The sequence below is a fragment of the Rhinatrema bivittatum genome, chromosome 7 (assembly GCF_901001135.1).
Source record: "Rhinatrema bivittatum chromosome 7, aRhiBiv1.1, whole genome shotgun sequence".
Taxonomy (NCBI): Eukaryota; Metazoa; Chordata; class Amphibia; order Gymnophiona; family Rhinatrematidae; genus Rhinatrema; species Rhinatrema bivittatum.
The window spans coordinates 48,162,281-48,184,030 of NC_042621.1; the positions used below are offsets into that span (position 1 = coordinate 48,162,281).

The 21,750-nt window shown below is 45.9% G+C and overlaps 1 protein-coding gene across 3 annotated transcripts in view; it reads right to left on the bottom strand.

The window, feature by feature from the left end:
- TCF25 (transcription factor 25) overlaps positions 1-21,750 on the bottom strand; it is a 372,469-nt gene that overhangs the window by 315,582 nt on the left and 35,137 nt on the right. For all 3 annotated transcript variants that reach the window (XM_029608348.1, XM_029608345.1, XM_029608346.1), the window contains exon 4: positions 11,577-11,701. In XM_029608348.1, the coding sequence (XP_029464208.1) occupies positions 11,577-11,701 (125 nt within the window). The remainder of the gene's footprint in view (positions 1-11,576; positions 11,702-21,750) is intronic.

Genomic DNA, 21,750 nt, shown 5'->3' on the forward strand with positions numbered 1-21,750 from the left:
TCATACATGTGACACTTGATGCAAAAGACTGGGAAGGCCCCCCCCCCCCCCTCTTGCTGCTGGACTGCTGCCTTCATCTCAATTTTTTTTTTTTTTTTTTTTTTTACAGTTCCTAGTTAAGTTTTAGGTTGCTATGGGAGTAGGAATGAGTCTAACGTCCTTTAAATGTATTAGTGAATTCACTATTGTGTCTGGTAGTGGCCTACCTGGATCTGATCGAATTCTCAATAAAGTTTTTGTTGATTTTTTTTTTTTTTGCTGAAAGTGGCACCTGCCTATAAATTAAGGGATGAGCTAGGGGTGGGGAATACAAACAGTCTAACTTCAGTTAGTCAGCCAGAGTGACTCACTGCTCTCTTGATTAACAAATGTTGGTCCCTATTCAAACCCAATCACACTACCTCAACACCTTTCCAAGGTGAGTAACTGAGCTGAACTATTCAACTGTTTTACTTAAGCTCCTAGCTTATTTCTAGCTTCTGGCTACTTTTTGTGGTTTTTTTGTTTTTTTTCAATACAAACACTCAGTTCTTTAAAAGTCTGCAGAACACTCAGTTCTGCAGACTTTTAAAAATAAACACACTACCTACTGCTTACTAGCTACCTTATTGACTATTTAAAAATACAGTCTAACTTGTTTATTCACTGCCTGACTATTAAAGGCACAAACACACTAAATAATATTCCCAAATAGTTAACTTTGCCCCAATACTTTTAAAAAAGACAATGTCCCAAGCAAAAACTTACTGATTTCTTTCAGCCACCAACAAGGTGATCCTCTCCTCTCAGTGTTCCCACATACCTAGCATATACACATATATACATAAGGTAGAGTAGAAAAGGAAAAGGTTGCAGTTAATTTTTAATATTCTTGCCTCTCTTATACCTCTCTTTTCCATTTCTATTGCCTCTCTCCTTTAACTTGTTGTTTCCCTCTTTATAAAGGTGATCACCATGCGCAGGCATCTACTTATGTTTCTCTTCTCTTTTTCTCTTTGTTTCTTCCCTAGTTATTTCTCTTTTCCTATACCTTCTTTACAAGGAAATTCATGGGTATATGATGTTATTCGATTAGTACAGCCTCTAAACGACACAGATGTTTGTTTAGTATGTGTACCTCATCGTTTTGCCCTGGGTCAGGTGGATGGGATTGTAGTGGGTGTTGGAAGAACAGGTTTATTTGTTCCCCACTGTGCTCAACTCCCTACTAATGAAACTTGGGTCAAAAAATACCCAACAGTAGAGTTTCCCCCATTGATGGATAATGCCCCAGGGATATCTTATCTGTGTGTGACAAACACAAGTAGTAATGGATCCCTGATGGACTCCAAACTTTCCTGCAATTTTACATGGCACTGGTACATTGGACAGAACACTGAGAATTTCTGGTATAACTTTACGAATGGTTTTGTCTACCGAGGTTCTTTTACGACACACTAGTCATGTGTTGCTTTTACCATACAGTTTACAGCTGATCATACCACTGGTAGGATATTATCTTTGTAGTTTTCGAAGGTCTGTACTACCCTGTGGAACTACAGGTTCAAATGCTAGTAATTGTTGCTTTCTCTGCACACCTACCAATGTGTATAGTTTCCCTACAACCTTTATACCTGAGCTTTCCTTGTATGGATCAAAGGCTTCTTATATTCCAGGAGCCTCAGCCTATGTAGGCCAGTATTGGTGGTGCAATGGTATGCTGCACACCCATCTTCCAAAACAATTTACCTTCTGTGCTCTCGTTATGGTTTCCCCCCTTACAAGAGTCATACCTCTTCTTCCCCTTAATAACACACAGGCACTCCACCGCTCTAAGAGAAGTATTAGCCCAGCTTCTCCAGTTGCGCCTGAAGATGAAGCACTTCAACGAGCACTTGATTACATTAATAGTACTTACCCTTTGACCAAAACTCGTTTAGATGCCTTATCATCTACTTCCTGGTTACCCTTCAGTCAGGTAGCTGACACAGCAGAACTTGGCATGGCCATACGCTGATTACAATCGCTATAACATGTGATTGTAATAGAACTTAATGGTGCTATTAATGCCCTGCAAGAATAATTGAATGAGGTAACCTTAATGGCCTAATATAACAGACAGGGCTTAGATTACATTCTCGCAGCCCAAGGAGGTCTGTTTTAAACAGCTCTGAATGTTATACACTTATAGTGAATCGATCTCACATAGTTAAGAACGCCATGGATAAGATTATTAATCTTGCTAAGCTTAATGTTGATGACTATCAAGGTGGATTATGGGATTCGTCTTGGTTTAATGGAATAGTCAATGGATTTGGTCCCTGGTTTTCGAAACTAGGAGCTGGTTTGAAAGTTTTCATCTGCTTTCTCGTGATGTTCCTATGCACTGGACTTTTGCTATGCCTTTGCCTACGATGCATACGCCTCTGCCTTTGACGATTTGGATCTTCCATCGCTGCAGCCATGCCCAGGATGCCCAGACTGAAAATTATGGTCAACTCTTCCTCTGCAGTGCAAGATCAAGTAACTACTATCCGTCAGCGCTTAATGATGGACATGCATGAGTTTCCCCATGAATCAGATGGGTAGGGAAAAACAGTGGGCTTAGCAGAGGATGGGTAAGATTTCCTCACCTAAGGCTAGCTTAGGATGTAAGGGACAACCTAAGACAGGCACCCATGGCCCCGCCCATATGTGAAGGGTTTCTAGGCGTAACCCTTCAAGAGGGGGATGTATGTAGTATTATGCACTGACTTTCTGAGGCACCTCATCTCTGCTGTATTCCTGAATACTTAGTTTTTAGACAAAGGAAGAAGAGTACCCTGAATACGTGCTGGAATGCAATGAGCCGACACCCCAGACCCTTTAGCTGATTGGTCTAATACATACTCAAATCAAATGTACTGCACTTATCTAAAAACAACACACTGAATATGCTCTGATTGATCAGTATGAAGGGTTTATAATGCTATGCACACTGCTGAAGGAGTTGAGAAGCTGAGTGTTAACACGATTGTTGTAAAAACCTATGCTACTCCAGGGATAAATTATCTCCTCACGATTTGTCCCTTCCCCATTCCTTTGTCCTTTTGTCTCTGTCTTTCTCTCTTTCTAATAAGTTTGGTTTCAGATTACAAGCTGCCTGCCGTCTCACTCAAATTAACAGTCTTCTCTGCACTCCAGTGCCCCTGTACCATCAACTCTTGACAGTGAGCCGCCCCCCCATCCCTGGTGGCTCGCATCCTTCATGAGCACAAGCCAGTCTGGAGCTTGCAAAGAAACTCCCTGCCTTAGATGTTCCGCCGGCAACCATCATTTCAGCTAGATGCCGATCTCCATCCGTAACTGAAGATGTACAGAGCAGTCCTGAGACCGCGGGGAGCTAGGCAGGGAGGATGTACCTTGTTATGCGAGTATGGATGGGGAGCACGCCTCGGGTGCAGGATTTGTCTCCATCTTCGAGAACTACTTTTGATATCTGGAAGAAGTGGATAATAGCTTTAGTGGGGGATAGGAATTATTACTATCGTTCTTCCTTTTTGTTTCAAGAGGAGTTTCCTCCAGGCCTAGACTCTGTTCTAGATGCTTAGAACAAGTATGGGGAGGTCAAGGGGTACTTCCAATTCAAGTGATTCCACACACCTACTTTTTATCTTGGCAAGATATATTTGCTTTAATTCAATTGTTGCATTTTGTGAACCAGAAGGGGATAATTTCAGACCTGGGAAAGGGCAAGACCCTCTTCAAGACATTTTGTGACCAAGCTGATTCTCTTCGCAGGCCTATTTCTAAACTTTATCATATTCTGAATGCAGTCTTATGGAACAAACCTGCTCATAATAGGGACTGGGAACGAGATCTGAGGGATCCCTTGAAAGTGGAAGAGTGGGATCAGTGCTTTATAGCTGTGAAAAAAAGTTCAATTTCCTCATCCATTATGGAAATTGGTTACAAGATACTATATAGGTGGTATTTAACACCGGCTAAACTTCATAAGATATTTCCTGCCTTCTCCGAAACTTGCTGGAGAGGATGCGGGGCTTTAGGAACTTTTTTCCATTTATGGTGGGGTTTTCCATGTGTTCAAGAGCAGTGGATGGAAACTTTCTTTTTTCAGGTCTTTAATGGGGTGGATAGTGGTTTTGGATCCCAAACTGTTCTTGTTAAGAATTTTGAATTTCTGATTTAGAATATAAACTCAATGCAAATTTTGCTTGCAGTGAAGGGGGGGGAATAGCTTGTAAATGGCGTTCTTCTTAGATCCCCAACATGTCTTCCATCATAGCTAGACTCCAGAGAGTGTTTCATATGGAGCACATGACAGCGATTCAGAACAGATCGTTATCACCCTTCCATAGTGTGTGGCAGCCCTATGTTGATTGGCTACCCATTAGTGGGAATGTTGCAGTTTAAACATCCTTCTGTGATCTGAGGCTCCTGACAGATTCTGTATTTGCTGAGATCTTCCTTTGTTGTTTCTCTGTATTGTTACATACGATAGCATAAGTGAGCTGGGTATTACTTATTTATTTATTTAGCATTCGTTTATATACCGAGGTATAGCAGACATTGCCTTCACTCCGGTTTACATTATAACAAACCAGTTACATTTAAATCCATAACAGTATAACAGTAAATAAATTGAATCAGAACAATAACTTAGTAATAGTCAATAAATACATTATATATTAGAAATATGACTATAAAAATCTTGTAGGGGGACGGTTGATACCGTAACAAAAGCGAGAAAGGTTTCTGTGAGTCAGGGCGGTCGTCGTAGGCGGGGGATTGCTCACGTAAAATGGAACGCGCAGAGGATGAAATCAAAGATTTATGTTCTGCTGTCATTGGGTGAGCAACCATTGCAGGACTGTGAGAGTAGCCAGGCTTTAAGTTCTTTTTTAAAAGACTGGACTTGGTGTGATCAGTGAGTGGTAGAGGGAACTGAAAATTCTCTGACTTGGGATCCCACCAGGAAAAGTAATGCTTGTTGTAATGGTCTCATATGAGCAAATGCCCAAGGAACCACCTCCAGAGTGGATGCCATCAAACCGAGCACCGGAAGGTAGTCCCAGGCCTTGGGCAAGGGTAGAACCAACAAGCGCTGAACTTGTTCCATCAGTTTGTTCCTCCGGTCCGTCGGAAGAAAAAAAAAAAACTTTTCCGACTGCAGTGTCGAACCTGGCTCCCAGAAATTCCAATGACCGAGAGGGAACGAGGTTGCTCTTGGCCTGATTGATGACCCAGCCGAGGGACTCCAATAGAGTGGTCACCTTGCGGTTCGCTTCCACACAGCAATCCCTGGACTGTGCCCTGATAAGCCAATCATCCAGGTAGGGATGATTGTCTCTGGAGGGACGCCGCCATAACCACCATGACCTTGGTGAATGTACGGGGTGCGGTCGCGAGACCAAAGGGCAGAGCGCAGAATTGGTAATGCATTCCCAGGATCATAAAGCGAAGAAACTTTTGATGATCTTCGCAGATGGGAATGTGCAAGTATGCCTTGATCCTACTGAACCTGCCAACTTTCGCCCCATTTCCAACCTCCCACTCCTATCTAAAATCCTAGAAAAAAATCATCAATTGCCAATTGACAGACTACTTGAATGATAACCACATCCTATTCCCTTCATAATACGGTTTCCGGAAACACCATAGTATGGAAACCCTCCTCATCTCCCTGGCCGACTATATTCTAAAAGCCCTAGACAATGGTCAATCCTATATCCTTGCCTTACTTGATACCTCTTCCGCCTTTGATACTGTCAACCATGACATATTAATCAAACGCCTCCATGAAATCGGCATCTCAGGATCCGCCCTCCTCTGGTTTCAATCTTTTCTCAGCAATCATCAATACAGAGTAAAAATGGGGAATCACAAATCTAAATCATATAACTTAGCACAAGGCGTTCCCCAAGGCTCCTATCTTTCCTCCACCTTATTTAATATATACCTGCTCCCCCTTTGCCGCCTCCTGTCCGACTTTGGTCTTCCACATTTCATATATGCCGACGACATTCAGATCCTTATCCCCATCACTGACACTCTAACTAATGCCTTCAAGACCTGGGAATCAGCTCTCCCTGCCATTAACTCCCTGCTCACTGACAACTTCCTCGCCCTCAACACAGCAAAAACTGAGCTACTTGCTACTTGCCATTTCCCCCAAACACCATCCCTATCAATCCCCAATCCATCTGCTCCCCTACTCCCTTCTCCTCTCACGTCTGCAGCCTCGGGGTCATTCTAGACACTCAATTTAATCTAAAAAAACTTCATAAACTCTACCTTGAGAGAAAGATTTTTCAAACTACATACACTAAAAAAAACTCAAACCCTTTCTACACCTAAATGATTTTCGCACCATACTGCAAGCCATCATTCTGAAGAAAATAGACTACTGCAATGCCATTCCCCAAGGTCTCCCAAAAAGTACGATCCAACCGTTACAAATCCTACAAATTGCGGCTGCCCGTATCCTTACAAATGTACACAAAAACGAACATATCACCCCCGTACTCAAACATTTACATTAGTTACCCATAACCGCCCTGGATACAATATAAAACACTCGCTCTACAACTATGACATGCAATGGTTCAAGGAACACCTCTACTTCCACGAATCTGGCAGACCCACCAGAAAACAACATGCAGCTACATTACACACCCCATCCCACAAAATGACAAGACTGATCTCCACTGCGAACCGTGCCCTATCCATTGCTGGCCCATCTTTATGGAACAACATGCCTCACACCTTACGACAAGAACCATGCTACAAGAAATTTAAACAGAACCTCAAAACATGGCTCTTCAAGCAAGCCTTCACCTAACCCATCCTCTTCCCTCCCCCCCTCCACTTCATTCATATATAACCTACTGTCTACACCCCTGAGTAAATATACATGTCAAAGAATGCAATGTCTCGTTTCTTCCACATACCAATTGTAAATATTTGTATATATTTTGGAATATATATTTTTCCTTTATTTCAATGACTTTCCCAAATTATTGTTTACACAGAGTAGCATAATTCTGTACCTTAGTATCGTTGTTCTCCCATCTTTACCCTGACTGCTAATCTTGTTATACACTAAGTTATATGTAAAGCTTGTTGCTGAATTTGCTGTTGAACTGTAAACCGATCAGATGTTCCAAACGATGATCAGTATATAAAAAAAACACAAATAAATAAATAAATAGATAGATGCCTCCATCAGATCCAGAGAGGCCAGGAATTCCCCCTTGTGTACCGCCGCGATGACGGATCGCAGAGACTCCATGCGTAAGTGTGGCACCTTGAGAGACTTGTTTACCTTCTTGAGGTCCAAGATTCGCCAGAAGGAAAATTCTTTCTTTGGAACTACAAAGTAAATGGAGTACCTTCCTTTCCTCCAGTGTTCTGGGGAGACCGGCTTTACCGCTCCCAGAGCCAGTAGACGTTAAGAGAGTCTGACAAACAATCTGCTGTTTGACCTGTGGGCCACAGGGAGATATTAGGTAGAAGTCTCTTAGAGGCTGAGCAAATTCCAAAGCATAGCCTCGTTCTATTATGCTTAGCACCCACTGATCGGAAGCAATTCTGGCCCAGGCCTCGTAAAACTGGGACAGGCCCCATCTCATTGTGTAGTCTTGGAGGCGGGAGAGTAGGAAGCACCACCCTCTCGGAAGGCTTTACGCCCCCGAAAGGATGAAGACCAGGTTTGGATCCTGGCCAATGGTTGCCGCTGACCGGCTGCTTGCTGCCTGTTTTGCAGAAACCTCCGCTGTCCCCGAAAGCGAGACGGGATGATAGAAACTCTCTGGAAGGTTTCGGTCTGTCCTCTGGCAATTTGTGAACCTTGTTCTTCCCCAGGGACTTTATCAACTGCTCCAAATCATCCCCAAATTAAAAGCCACCTTTAAAACGGCATAGCTCCAAGCTGCGCCTTGGATGAAACATCCGCTGACCAGTTTCGGAGCCACAAAAGCCTCCTTGCTGACACCGATGACAAAGTACGAGAGAAAGTGCGGAGCAGGTCATACAGCGCATCCGCCCCATATGCCAATGCAGCTTCCAAATGCTGCGCCTGTTCTGACTCACCAGGAGGGAGAAAATCTCTAGACTTCAGGAAATGCTGCAGCCAGCGCAGGCTCCCACGCAGCATATAACTGCTACACAGCGCTGCCCGGATACCCAGGGCAGACTCCTCAAAAATGCGTTTGAGCAGCACTTCCAGCCTGCGGTCCTGCAGGTCCTTGAGAGCTGCCGAGCCTGCTACCGGGATTGTGGTTCTCTTGACAACCGCCGAAACGTCTACCTTAGGAGACTGCAGTAGCTCCAGAAAGTCATCCACTAAAGGGATAAAGCTTATCCATGGCTCGTCCAACCCGCAGACCAGCATCCAGAGCGTCCCACTCCAGTCCATACCATGCTGCAGCATGGTATGGACTGGAAAAACCCGGGTCGGTGTTCGTAATCCCGACAGGACTGGATCCACAGAGTCCTGCGGCGGAGCAAGCGGGGGGAGCTCCACCCCCAGCTCAGTAAGAACTGCAGGAATGACAGACTAATTCCTCTCTCTGAAACAGATGGACCTCCTTAGGGTCATCTCCATCCAAGGGAGTCTGTTTTCCCTGATCCTCATCCAATCTCCCCCCCCCCACCAGCAGCCGCACTTCCCGGAACCACCGGAGCAGCAGAGCCATCTGTAGCCACAGCACCTTTTAACTTTGCTACCCATAAAGACGCGGGCCCATCAGTGCGGTTGGCTACGTTGGGGGCCAGTCCCTGCACAGGTCTAACAGGCAAAGCAGCACCTTGCGGAGACCTGGAAGCCAAAAATGCTTTGTGCATAAGGAGGACAAAATCTAAAGAAAAAGAATCAGGATCAACATACTGACCCCCTTGTAAAAAATCCTGGTCCTGATCTAAAGATTCATCAGGACTGGCAGGGATTGGTGACAGTGCTGGAGGAAGCAGCCCCTCCCCCATAGCCCTTGCCTGAGCTTCTGCAAAGGTGCTTTCTCCTAACTTTAACATTCTATTAGTACTCCAACCAATGATTCCTTTCCATTGGTAACCCCTCCAAGAGAACGCTCTTGCTATTTATCTCTATGCAGTCCAATCTTAAAACCCAAGTTTTTAACCTAACATCTTTCCTAAATTTAGCCTACATTAGGCCCCATAACTATTTACTTTATATTGTTATCCCCAGTTATTTGTATCCAAGTTCTATCATCCTGTTTACTGTAAGACAACAACTTTTTGTCAAGGTTATTGCTAAAATGTAAACCGACTTGATTAGTAATTCTGTTACTGGAAAATCTGTATATAAAAATGCTAAATAAATAAATAAGATGGATGCCGTTTCTGCACGGAGGGAAAAAGGATCAGCACTGAAATACCACTGAGCAGGGTGTTTGGTTTGAGAGCCCCTCGAGGCTTGGGCAATGCTGCAGACCCTGAAAAGGAACTGCCTTCCCCACCAGGTAAGCAGCGGGAGCAAATACCAGCCCTAGAAAGCCACGCGGTGGATTCACCACATGCCACACAAAGATGGCCGTGGCATTGTGGGGTGGGGGGGGGGGGAGAGAATGGCCCAAAAAACGCGAAAAACGTGGCAAAATTCTTCAAACACGTCAATTCCAATGGGGAGGGGTCCTGGATTGCAGCTGACCAAAAAAAGAACATTTTTCAAAAATTTTGATTTTTTTTTTTTAAGTCTAAATCAGCACGGGGTAAGAGAGGGACTGGCCCACCAGTAATCATTTCCCACGCTTTTTACCTGTCTGGAGCCCCGCGGGGTTACCAACCCCAGCTCCTTTAACCTGCCACCAGAGAGGATGACCCCACAGGATCCAACAACCCCCTGGGAGAATAGGGAACACTTCCCTCTGCAGAAGAACTGGTTTGTTTTTTTTTTTAAACTTGCTTGATTCAGAACTTATAGCTAGTTTCTTTTAGATACATTTAAGGGATAACCTACACCCCAGAAACAGGGCAAGACTGCAGGGTTTGCACAACCTCCATCTGCTGGAGACAGAGAAATACTGAAAGGATGCAGGAGGCACACTAGGTTAAGTGAGGGTGCCTTTCAAGTTTTTCTCTGTCTCCACCTGCTGGAAAGGAGGCATAACTCATGGTTTGGACTGATCCGGGTACGTACAGGGAATAAGCAATAGTAGCTTGTGATTTATCTTACATTTGGGTACTTGCTAGGTACTTGTGACTTGGATTGGCCACTGTTGGAAGCAGGTTACTGGGCTTGATGGACCCTTGGTCTGACCCAGTATGGTATATCTTGTTTTCTAGGCTGTTCCAACACCTCAGCGGCCTAACCTACATCATCAATATCACTGGCGTCTGCTATCTTGGAATCTGCCAATTTTTGTTTATCCTTCTCTTTTTTACATGATAGAGCTGACATCGCTGAAAAGAAAGTTATGTGCACCAAGGTAGGAGATATTCTGAGGGCGATTTGTGTTTCTTGCCCTGCCTTGTTCCAGCCTTGCCACTTCTGTTTGCCCTATTGTGTTCTCACCTCAGCCTGGACCTTGATTTTGCTTTACTCTCTGCCTTCCTTGACCTCAACCTGGACCTTGACTTTGCTCGAAACCTGCCCCAACCTCAGCCCGGCAACTGACCTTGCTTCTACCTTCCTCATAACCTGCCTGGAAAGCCCTGCTGGCCACCAGAAACTGCAGACTCAATCCAAGGGGAAAGAGGTTGAACAGGCAGAAGATCTAGTCTTGTGGCATATCAGCTGCCACCTGTTAAGGCCTATCTTGTGCTCGCACAAGACAGGCTTTTTAAACTTAACAGCGGCCCAAGTGCTCACTACACACACAAGAAGTTCCACCCAGAACCAAAAGGATCCTACTTTCTGGGATACACACATCCACAGTCTATGCATATGCATGGACCTGAAACCCCCCCTCCCCCATGTCAGAGTCCTCAGAATCTGGTGAGGACAGAATACAGACACCCACACATATCTCATAAGCCTTTTCACTGTGAATTAATGACTTTGAAACTTTTTTTTTCAAGATATTGCTCTTCTTCCTGCATGCCAAGAGCAGTACAAACACTGGCAGATCTGGGGGATAAAGGAATGAAACTGCCGCTCTCTTGCTCTCGACTATCATTGGGACAAAAATCCAGTTTACAGGTGAGCTAAGAACTGTTTCAGCAGCTGAAAGGCAGTTTCAGACACTCCCTGCCAGGCCTCAACCAGGATCCTGAGCGTTGCCCTCTACGGGGCCAATCTGTGCTAGTTAGTGCAACAGATACCATTCCCGGTGAAGCACAGGGCATTACACCAATACAGCCCTGGTGCTGAAGTCACTGACAGATCAACATTACAAGGATCTCCTACAGCGTAAAGACGACTCATCTAAATGAAGTAATTTAAAACCAAACCTAGTGACTCACTTTGCACTTTTGGTAATTCATGGTACACTGAGAATTCTAGTCAGAATAATGGAGTTGAATAAATCAAGTGGATTTAAACTAGTTCCAGTTCCTGTACCCTCATGTTACCACCACACCTGTGTACACATTTAAAGTTGTGCCCCTGTATCCCAGCAGCCATGTGCATAGAGACTCACCTGTGTTCAATGTAGAGAAGCGGCCGGCTGTCTGTGCTTGTACAGTTCTGGGACTGGAATGACAGCCCGTTCCTGCTTTCAATCTTCTCCAGAATGCTATCAATATCTTCCACAGCCACATCTTCCTGAAAGGACACCCTGTTTATTAGCTGATATTTGTCCTCATCACAGCAGCTGTATCAAGGAATAGCTTTATCTCACTTCAATGCCACATAAGCAGATGATTTGCTGCGAGAAAATACGCAGTTCAAATTTCTCACCCAGACTATAATTAATATTAAAAAGTGCCATTAATAGGTTCCTTGTTACCCTACATAAAGAAATGTTGCACACAATACTTAGCTAAAATTAAGATACATTAAACTTAACACAAGTGGTTCTTGTCTTACAGTGAAATAACTCACCCAACATCATACTCGAAAGCTGAAAAATATTATTAGGAAGAATGTGGTACCTCATATCAACTGAGCTTCTTTATGCTTTCAAAGAATGCTCACAATCAGGTGTTTATAGCTTTTCAGGTGCTATTTACCAGTCTATTATTTAACTGAGAGACTAGGAAAACCTTCTTTTAATCATTGGTAACCACATTCAACTTAATTTGCTTTTTTTTCTTTTTTTGATTATTTTAAAGAGATGAGACACTTATCGTTGCATAGCGTGGTTATGTCAGCTTTTAACAACACCGGCCCGACCCGGTACGTGTTTCGCGGGCTTCTTCAGGGGTGGAACATTTTGCGGTGTCTACAACAAACAAAAAGCATTATACTTAACTTGTAAGCTGGTTGAATATCAACAAAATATCACTGTGCGCTAAGTCATACATTCATGAAGTCTGTCCCGTTGTATACACTATTGCACTGTCTCAGCTTTACTGACGGCAGGATCCGCCATTGTTTGAACCAGACTTTTTAAAGCGATCATTAGATTCTCAGCAGACCAATGGAAAAACAGGAGGTGATTACGTGTGCCAATGAGAAATTAGAGTAATGATGACCATTCAACACTGTCATTTAGGCCATCTGGGGCTTCTGATGCAAGAGTAAAAATCCACCATTGCTCGCGATAGTTGAGATGACAGCTAATGTCTCCGCCACGGTCACTTTTAGCAATTTGTTCCAATACAGTCCATTTCAGTTGATCGAATGTGTGGAGGGCCTGGAGGCAGTGTTTAACAATTGGGGCTTCTATATTGCCTGTATTTAAGCGACTTCTGTGTTCACGCAAACGGATCCTGATCTGTCTACTTGTTCGACCCACGTATAAAGACGGGCAGGGGCATTGGATCAAGTATACTACTTGTGTGGATTTGCACGTAGTATTAGCATTCTTTTTATAGATTTTCTTCGTAATCGGATGCTGCCATTCATTGCCTTCTATTGTAGCAATGCACATGTCGCATTTGCCACATTGTCGATGTACTCTATTAAAGGACAACGGTTTGGGCCAAGAGAGATGCACGTACCACATGATCCCTAATATTTTTGTTTCTTTGATATGAAATCAAGGGAAATTCCAAAAAAGAGGGATGAAGCTGTAAGATGTGCCAGTGTCTTTTAAATGCTTTGCGCTATCAAGTAAGATTGCTACAATAGAAGGCAATGAATGGCAGCATCCGATCACGAAGAAAATCTATAAAAAGAATGCTAATACTACGTGCGAATCCACACAAGTAGTATACTTGATCCAATGCCCCTGCCCGTCTTTATACGTGGGTCGAACAAGTAGACAGATCAGGATCTGTTTGTGTGAACACAGAAGTCGCTTAAATACAGGCAATATAGAAGCCCCAATTGTTAAACACTGCATCCAGGCCCTCCACACATTCGATCAACTGAAATGGACTGTATTGGAACAAATTGCTAAAAGTGACCGTGGCAGAGACATTAGCTGTCATCTCAACTATCGCAAGCAATGGTGGATTTTTACTCTTGCATCAGAAGCCCCAGATGGTCATCATTACTCTAATTTCTCATTGGCACACGTAGCCACCTCCTGTTTTTCCATTGGTCTGCTGAGAATCTAATGATTGTTTTAAAAAGTCTGGTTCAAACAATGGCGGATCCTGCCGTCAGTAAAGCTGAGACAGTGCAATAGCGTATACAACGGGACAGACTTCATGAACGTATGACTTAGCACACAGCAATATTTTGTTGATATTCAACCAGCTTACAAGTTAAGTATAACGCTTTTTGTTTATGTTGTAGACACCGCAAAATGTTCCACCCCTGAAGAAGCCCACGAAACACGTACCGTGTCGGGCCGGTGTTGTTAAAAGCTGTCATAACCACGCTATGCAACGATAAATGTCTTGTCTCTTAAAAATAATCAAAAAAAGAAAAAATGCAAATGAAGTTGAATGTGGTTACCAATGATTAAAAGTTTTTCCCAGTCTCTCAGTTAAACAATAGACTGGTAAATTGCACCTGAAAAGCTATAAACACCTGATTGTGAGCATTCTTTGAAAGCATAAAGAAGCTCCGTTGATATATGAGGTACCACATTCTTCCTAATAATATTTTTCAGCTTTCGAATATGTTGGATGACGTATAGCTAATTGAATACATCATATATTACAGTTTTCTAGTTTAATTACAGTGAAATAAAGCATAAGCACTCAAGTCAAGGACAAAAAGCTCTTATGTGACAAAGCTGGGGACAGCCAAAAGTAACAAAAGAACTAGAAACTGAATTAAGAAAAGCCCTACCTCTAATGCAACGGCCAGCTTACACAACACAAAAATCAATTGCTCAGACAGCCTGAACTAAGACTACAATAGCTAAAAGAAAATTGGTTCTTACCTGCAAATTTTCATTCCAGTAGTACTAAGGATCAGTCCAGAGAAGTGGGTTGTGTATCTCTACCAGCAGTGGAGTCAGAGAGCAAAAACTTTGTGCACTGCCATATATACAAGAGTGCCACCTGCAGTCCCTCAGTATTGTCCTGTACCCAAGCCCAAGCTAACAGACGAAGGGTAGAGACCAACCAAAAACACGGCCAACCCCTACACCCCTGGAACAATCAAACTGAATCAACTGCTAAACAGCACTCCCTCAATCATATCTGCAGAAAGGAGCTTCAAGAAAAATTATAACCAAGTTCTGAGCAAGACAGTCTTTCGGTATCTGAAGAAAGGGGTGGGCCTCTGGACTGATCTTTAGTACTACTGGAACGAAAATTAGCAGGTAAGAACCAAATTTTCTTTTCCCAGTACGTACAGGATTAGTCCAGAGAAGTGGGATGTACCCAAGCCAACCTACTCTGGGCGGGAACCCGAAAGACCCGCACGCAGAACACTCTCACCGAAGGACGATTCATCATTCGCTTTAACATCCAAATCGGTAATGTTTAGTGAAAGTGTGCAGCGAAGTCCACACAGCCACTCTACAGATTTCCTGAGGCAACAGTAGTTGACACACTGCCCAGGAAGTAGCCTCGGCCCTAGTGGAATGAGCTCTGAGACCCAAAGGCACAGGACACCCTCGTTCAATGTATGCCGAAGAAATGGCTTCTTTAATCCACCGAGATATGGTCGCCTTGGAGGCTTTGTCCCCCTTCTTTGGACCCCCAAAAAGAACAAACAAATAATCGGAACGTTGGAAGTCACTGGTAACTTCCAGATAACGCAATAAGGCGCGCCGCAGGTCCAACAGATGAAGGTCTCTGCCCTGAGAAGACTCTCGGGACCAATGGAGGAAACACCGGATGTTCCACAGCCTGATTCACGTGGAATGCCGAAACCAACTTAGGGACGAAAGATGGCACCATGCGCAAGGACACCCGATCGTCGGAAATCCGCAGAAAAGGATCTCGACACGACAACGCCTGTAATTCAGAGATCCAATGCGCCAAACAAATGGCCACCAAAAACTCCGTTCTCAACGTCAGATCTTTCAGGGACATCTTGTGAATAGGCTCGAACGGGACGGCACACAGCACTCGCTGTATGAGATTCAAACACCAATCGGGACACACCGCACGGACCGGCGGACGTAAGAATTTGACCCCTTAAGAAACCGAGCAATATCCGGATGCACTGCCAGCGAACAGCCATTGAACGTTCCCCTGAAGGCACCCAGAGCCGCAACCTGTACATGAAGGGAATTGAACGCTAGTCCCTTAGCAAGACCCTGTTGCAGAAAATCAAGCACCCGAGGGGACCTCGGCTGTCAAAGGATCGCAAGAACGCTGATGAAACCATGTCTCAAAAAGCTTCCAGACTATCACATAAGCCATAAAGGTGGCCTGACATCTCGCCTGAAGAAGGGTGGAAATGACCTGTTCGGAATAACCCCTCAAGCGTAAAACGTCGCCTCTCAAAAGCCAAGCCGCGAGAAAGAAGTGATCCTCCCGATCCGAAAATATGGGCCCTTGATGGAGCAGATGGGCCAGCTGTAGCGGCCCTTCTAGAGCCAGGCGCCCTTCTAGAGCCAGCTGTAGCGGCCCTTCTAGAGCCAGCCATGAACCACGGACGGCGTGGCCACTCCAGCACCACCAGAACCACACATCCCGGGTGGAGCTCTGTGACTGAGAAGTCGACCTATGAGGAGCCAGGATGGAAAGGCATCTTTTACTTGGGCTCCCAGCTATTGCCCTAAAACCTCTACAAATGCTCAAAAATGCCACCGCTAGGATTCTAACTAAAGCCAAAAAAAGGGACCACATTACGCCAATTCTAAAGAATCTCCATTGGCTCCCTATAAAATATAGAATCCTCTACAAAACACTCTCTACCATCCATAAATCCATCTACAAAACATCACACCTGGACCTCAGGATACCTTTGCAACTACACTCATCCTCCCGTCCACTGAGATCTGCACATAAAGGTTCGCTAAAAATACCTCCATTCAAAATATCTTCCAACAAAAGAGCCTTCTCCACAGCAGGTCCTAACCAATGGAACTCTCTCCCCGCAGACCTTAGGCTCGAACAATGCCCCATCACATTCAAAAAAAGACTCAAAACCTGGCTTTTCACACAAGCCTACACCTGAACTGAACTTTTATATCACTTTTCCTTCCTGGTTAATGATCTCTTTATCCCACATTGCCTAATAATCCTTGAATTAATCTGAATTTCCCTCCTGCCAATCTTCAACCACTTATTACATGATTAACCTAATTTATAGGAATTCTGCTCGTTAAAATAGTATATATTGTATATTGTATAAGTTACTATTTATTCAATTCAATGTTGTCCAAGTTCCATAGTTTCCCTGTTCTCTGTAAGACATTCGTGTTAAGTCATTTCTAAGTTCTATGTAAACCGAAGTGATTGGTAACATTGTTACCAGAACGTCGGTATATAAAAATGTTAAATAAATAAATAAAATAAAAGGCATACCGGAGAATTCCCGTGGGCCAGGGACACACGAGCGCGTCAATGTCCACAGAGCCCTGCTCTCGATGACGGCTAAAGAAACACCCTGTTTTCGCATTCGCCCACGCAGCCATCAGATCCAGTTGAGGAGCTCCCCAACTGGTACAAATGAGATTCCACATTTCGAGAGACAACTTCCACTCTCCTGGATCCAGTTGCTGTCTGCTGAGATAATCTACCTGCATTGCATGTTCTCCACTCCCGCAACATGCGACGCCACAATGCCTCCTAGATGTCGTTCTGCCCAGGCCAACAGTAGACAGGCCTCTAGCGCCACTGCGGGGCTTCGGTCCCGCCCTGTCGGCTGATGTATGCTACAGTTGTCGCATTGTCGGAGAATACACGCCTCATCCTGCCCTGTATCTAGGGAAGAAAGGGCTGCAGAGCCAGACGTACTGCTCTTGTCTCAAGGCGATTTATGGACCAGGAGCCTTTCGTCGCCGTCCAGAGCCCTTAGGCAGATTTGTCTGCACACACTGCTCCCCAACTAGAGAGACAGGCATCGGTGGAGATTATCAGCCAATTCGGAGGGTCCAAATCCACTCCCCGTTCCAGATTATCACGCGAGAGCTACCACCACAGACTGACTCTGGACTCCGGGAGCAGAGGCATTGGGAGGCGGAATTGATCCAACACCGGACTCCACTGAGACAAAAGCGCACGTTGTAACGGTCGTAAGTGAGCGAACACCCAAGGGACCAAGTCCAAAGTGGACGCCATGGAGCCCAGGACTTGAATATGGTGCCACACCGTGGGAGTGCTCCTCCGAAGGAGGGAATGGATCCGAGTTTGTAACTTCGTCATGTGGTCCGCCATCAGCAATACTTTGCCTCACAAGGTATCGAATCGTGCTCCCAGGTAAATCAGTTGTTGAGTGGGCTCCAATTGACTCTTCTGCACATTGATTACCCACCCGAGTAACCTTAGGGTGAATATGACCATCACCGATCTCTTGCAGTCCTCCCGAAACTTCACGCAGAACAACCACTTTGAAGCGCAGAAGTCTCTGATGACTCAGTCTGTTAGATATAGGCAAATACGCCTCCGTGAGGTCCAGGGAAGCCAGGAACTCCCCTTTCCGCACCGCAGCCACTACTGTCCACAGTGTTTCCATTCGAAAGCGAGGAACCCGAAGGCAACAATTCACCTGCTGCAGATTGAGAATCGGGCAAAACGTGCCTTCCTTCTTGGGGACCACAAAGTACCCCGAGTACCGGCCCCGTCCCTGCTGCACCTCCAGAGCTAGAACAATAGCGTTGAAGTCGAGGAGTCGTTGCAGTGTCACCCGGACCGCCTCGCACTTGCTGCTTGAGGCCATGCAGGACTCCACAAATACCTCCCGGACTGGACGCGAGAACTCCAGCACATAGCCGTCTCTGATCACTGCCAGGACCCAACAATCCAAAGTGATTGTTGCCCATTCCGTGTAAAAGCTGGATAATCTGCCTCCGACAGCTTCAAAGACAGAATGGGTGCTCGTGGCTTCATTGGGAGGATTTACTGTTCCTGGCACTGAGGTTCCCAGAGTCCCTGCTGGAGTGGCAGCCACCGCGAAAGGACTGCTGGCATCCCAGAGTCTGGAAGTAGAAGGCGCGGAATACCTGGGGGCTCTATACCGGCGAGAGCCCTGAAAACGAGGCAGAGGTGGAAAAACCTTCTTGGAAGATCTCCTATCTTCTGGCAACCTATTGCCCTTGGACTCTCCGAGCAGCTTCAGTAGCTTATCAAGGTCATCTCTGAACAAGAGCTTGCCTTTAAAGGGAAGGTTACAAAACAAACTTTGAGGACAAATCCACTGCCCAATTATGCAGCCAAGAAGGCGATGCGCCGCCACCACTGATACCATACTCCTAAGCTGTCATCCGCACGAGGTCATACAGCGCACTCGCCACACAGGCAATGCCCGCTTCTAAATGACCTGAAGCACTCCATCACTACCAGAAACGGAGGAGGAGGTAGAATCCTGAACCCAACACAGACACGCCTTCTGTATGAGGCTAGCGCAAACTGCCGCCCGAAGACTTAAAGCAGCTTCCTCAAAAACTCGCTTCAGCTGGATCTCAAGCTTGCGGTCTTGCGTGTCTTTCAGTGCCGCAGCCCCAGCTACTGGGATAGAGGCCTTTTCAATAACCGCAGAAACTGCCACATCAACTTTTGGAAACTTTAAAAGGTCCAAAACATCCGAGGACATGGGGTAAAGCTTTGCCATAGCCCTGCCCACCTTTAAACCCGCATCTGGAGTATCCCATTCCCGGGGGGACCAGCTTGCGGACCTTTTTAGGTAGCGGAAAAGAAGTTGTTGGACCTCGGATGCCCTCAAGGACTGGATTTACTCCCTCATTGTCCGATTCCTCCTGAGAAACTTTAAGCCCCAGGACATCCAAAACTTGTGGAATGAGGGGACGCAGCTCTTCCCGCTTGAAAAGTCTGACCACGCTGGGATCATCCCCGTCCGCTGGAGGGAGGTCGTCACCATCAAGATTCACATCCCCCTGATCTGGAGTTAGGTCCGGGTCTACCACCGGAGGTGTCCCCGAGACTGCCGCAGCGTCTGGACCCGATCCCAGGTCCTGTGGCACTCGGAGGGAATCCCCAAGGCTGAAGAGAGAGATCCCCTGGATGCTGCTGCTGCTGCTCCGAGCCACCGTCAGGGTCCCTTATAGGTCCAAGCCTCTCTAGCACCGTCTACCTCCTAGCCAGGAAGGCTTGCGGGCGGATTTTAAAAGCCCTGCTCGCGTAAATCCGCCCGGATTTACGCGAGCAGGGCCTTGCGCGCCGGTGCACCTATTTTCCATAGGCGGCCGGGGCGCGCAGAACCCCGGGACGCGTGTAGGTCCCGGGGTTTTTGGAAGGGGGCATTCCGGGGGCGTGGCCGCGCCCTCAGGAACCGCCCCTGGGTCGGGTCTCGGCGCGCCAGCAGCCTGCTGGCGCGCGTGGATTTACTTCTCCCTCCAGGAGGCTGCGCAAACAAAAGTACGCGATCGCGCAGTTTTTAAAAATCTACCCCTTGGTGCGTAAGTAGAATAAATTCCGGGGGAAATCCTCCGGGTCCCCTTCAGGAGAATCATGTGGGGTGTCACTGCCCGCAAAATCTTCCTCCACGGGGTCAAAACGGGTGGGGAATCTTCTACAATTGACCTGCGGCGCACGGCAGTTCCCCCCCCCCCGTGGGGGGGAGGGGGCTCAGTTGGCTCCGACGAGCCCTCCATACCAGAGGAACAAGCCGAGCAAAGAGAAGCAGAGTTCAGCACCTGGCCGCGTGCCCCACAAGCCCGGCAGGCGAGCGATTTGGTGCGAGGGTCCATTAACTCGGCCACATAGCCACGCAGTCTGTGTGAGGGGAGAAAAGCCACTGCCGGCAAAAAAACGCGCGCTCCATAAGAGTGGGAGCCAAAAATAAAACAAACAGCCCCTAATCAAAGCCGTGCTAAAAAGCGGCGAAAGCTGCAAAAAATACACGGGACACGGGCTGAAAGCCCAACTCACCCTTCTCCTCTGGAAACACCCTGGAACCCCGGGCTAAGAGGGAACACGCTGCTCCCGAAATGGCTGGTATCGACAGCCCCGGCAACCCGACACCTTACCTCAGGGGAAAAATGTCCGCCGGCTCAGCTCCTCTTCTTACCTTTTTTTTTTTTTTTTTTTAAACTTTACAAGCACAAAAAAGGCAGTAGGCAAGGGAGCAGCTATAGTAGCTTTGGAGTGAAGTAACCAGGAGCCCCTGGCCTTTCACTTCCAAGAACCTGCGGATGAAACACAGACAGGGGTGTCCAACCCCTCGGACGCCCGGCTTCCAGTGAGGGATGGTCCACGAATGTGCCTAACACCTCAGGAAGCGCAGCTGAGATAAAGTAAAAAGAAAAATACTAACCAAGTAACTGGAGTCAGAGAAATACTGAGGGACTGCAGGTGGCACTCTCGTATATATGGCAGTGCCCAAAGTTTTTGCTCTCTGACTCCACCTGCTGGTAGGGATACACAACCCACTTCTCTGGGCTGATCCTGTATGTACTGGGAATAAGAATGTTTCTCCTCCCAAAGGAAGGCCCAACTAATGTCCTCCAGATCTAGCAACCAATAACCCGCTCATCCACAACCAAATCCCACTGCTACTCCTTGTGACTTTGGGCAAGTCACTTCATCCCCCATTGCCTCAGGTACAAACTTAGATTGTGTGCCCTCTGGGGATAGGGAAAGAACAGAAAAAAAAAAAAAAACCCAAACCTAAAAGGAACAACTGGAAAGTTTGGACAAGTTCCTGCAGAAAAAGTTCATTAACCATAATTAAGATGGCATTGCAGAAATCGACTGCTTATTCTTGGGGTAAGCAGCTTGGAATCAACCCCCTTGAACCTTGCCAGATACTTGTGACCTGGCTTGGCCACTGTTGGAAACAGGATACTGGGCTTGGTGAATCTTTGGTCTGACCCAGTATGGCAGTCTTATATTTTTATGATTTATGGACTTTTCCTCCAAACCTTTTTTAAATGCTGCTAAACTAATAGCTTTCACCACATCCTCTGACAACGAAATCCAGAGCTTAATTACGTGGAGTAAAAAAATATTATTAGTTTTAAATATATCACCTAGTAATTTCATTGGGTATCCCTTAGAATTTGTACTTTTTGAAAGAATAAAAAACTGATTGTTTACTTGTTTCGTTCCATTCATTTTATCGACCTCTATCCCTTCTCAGCTGACTCTTCTCCAAGCTGAAGAGTCCTAACCTCTTTAGCCTTTCCTCTTTCGGGAAATCAGTCCATCCTATTTATCATTTTGATTGCCCTTCTC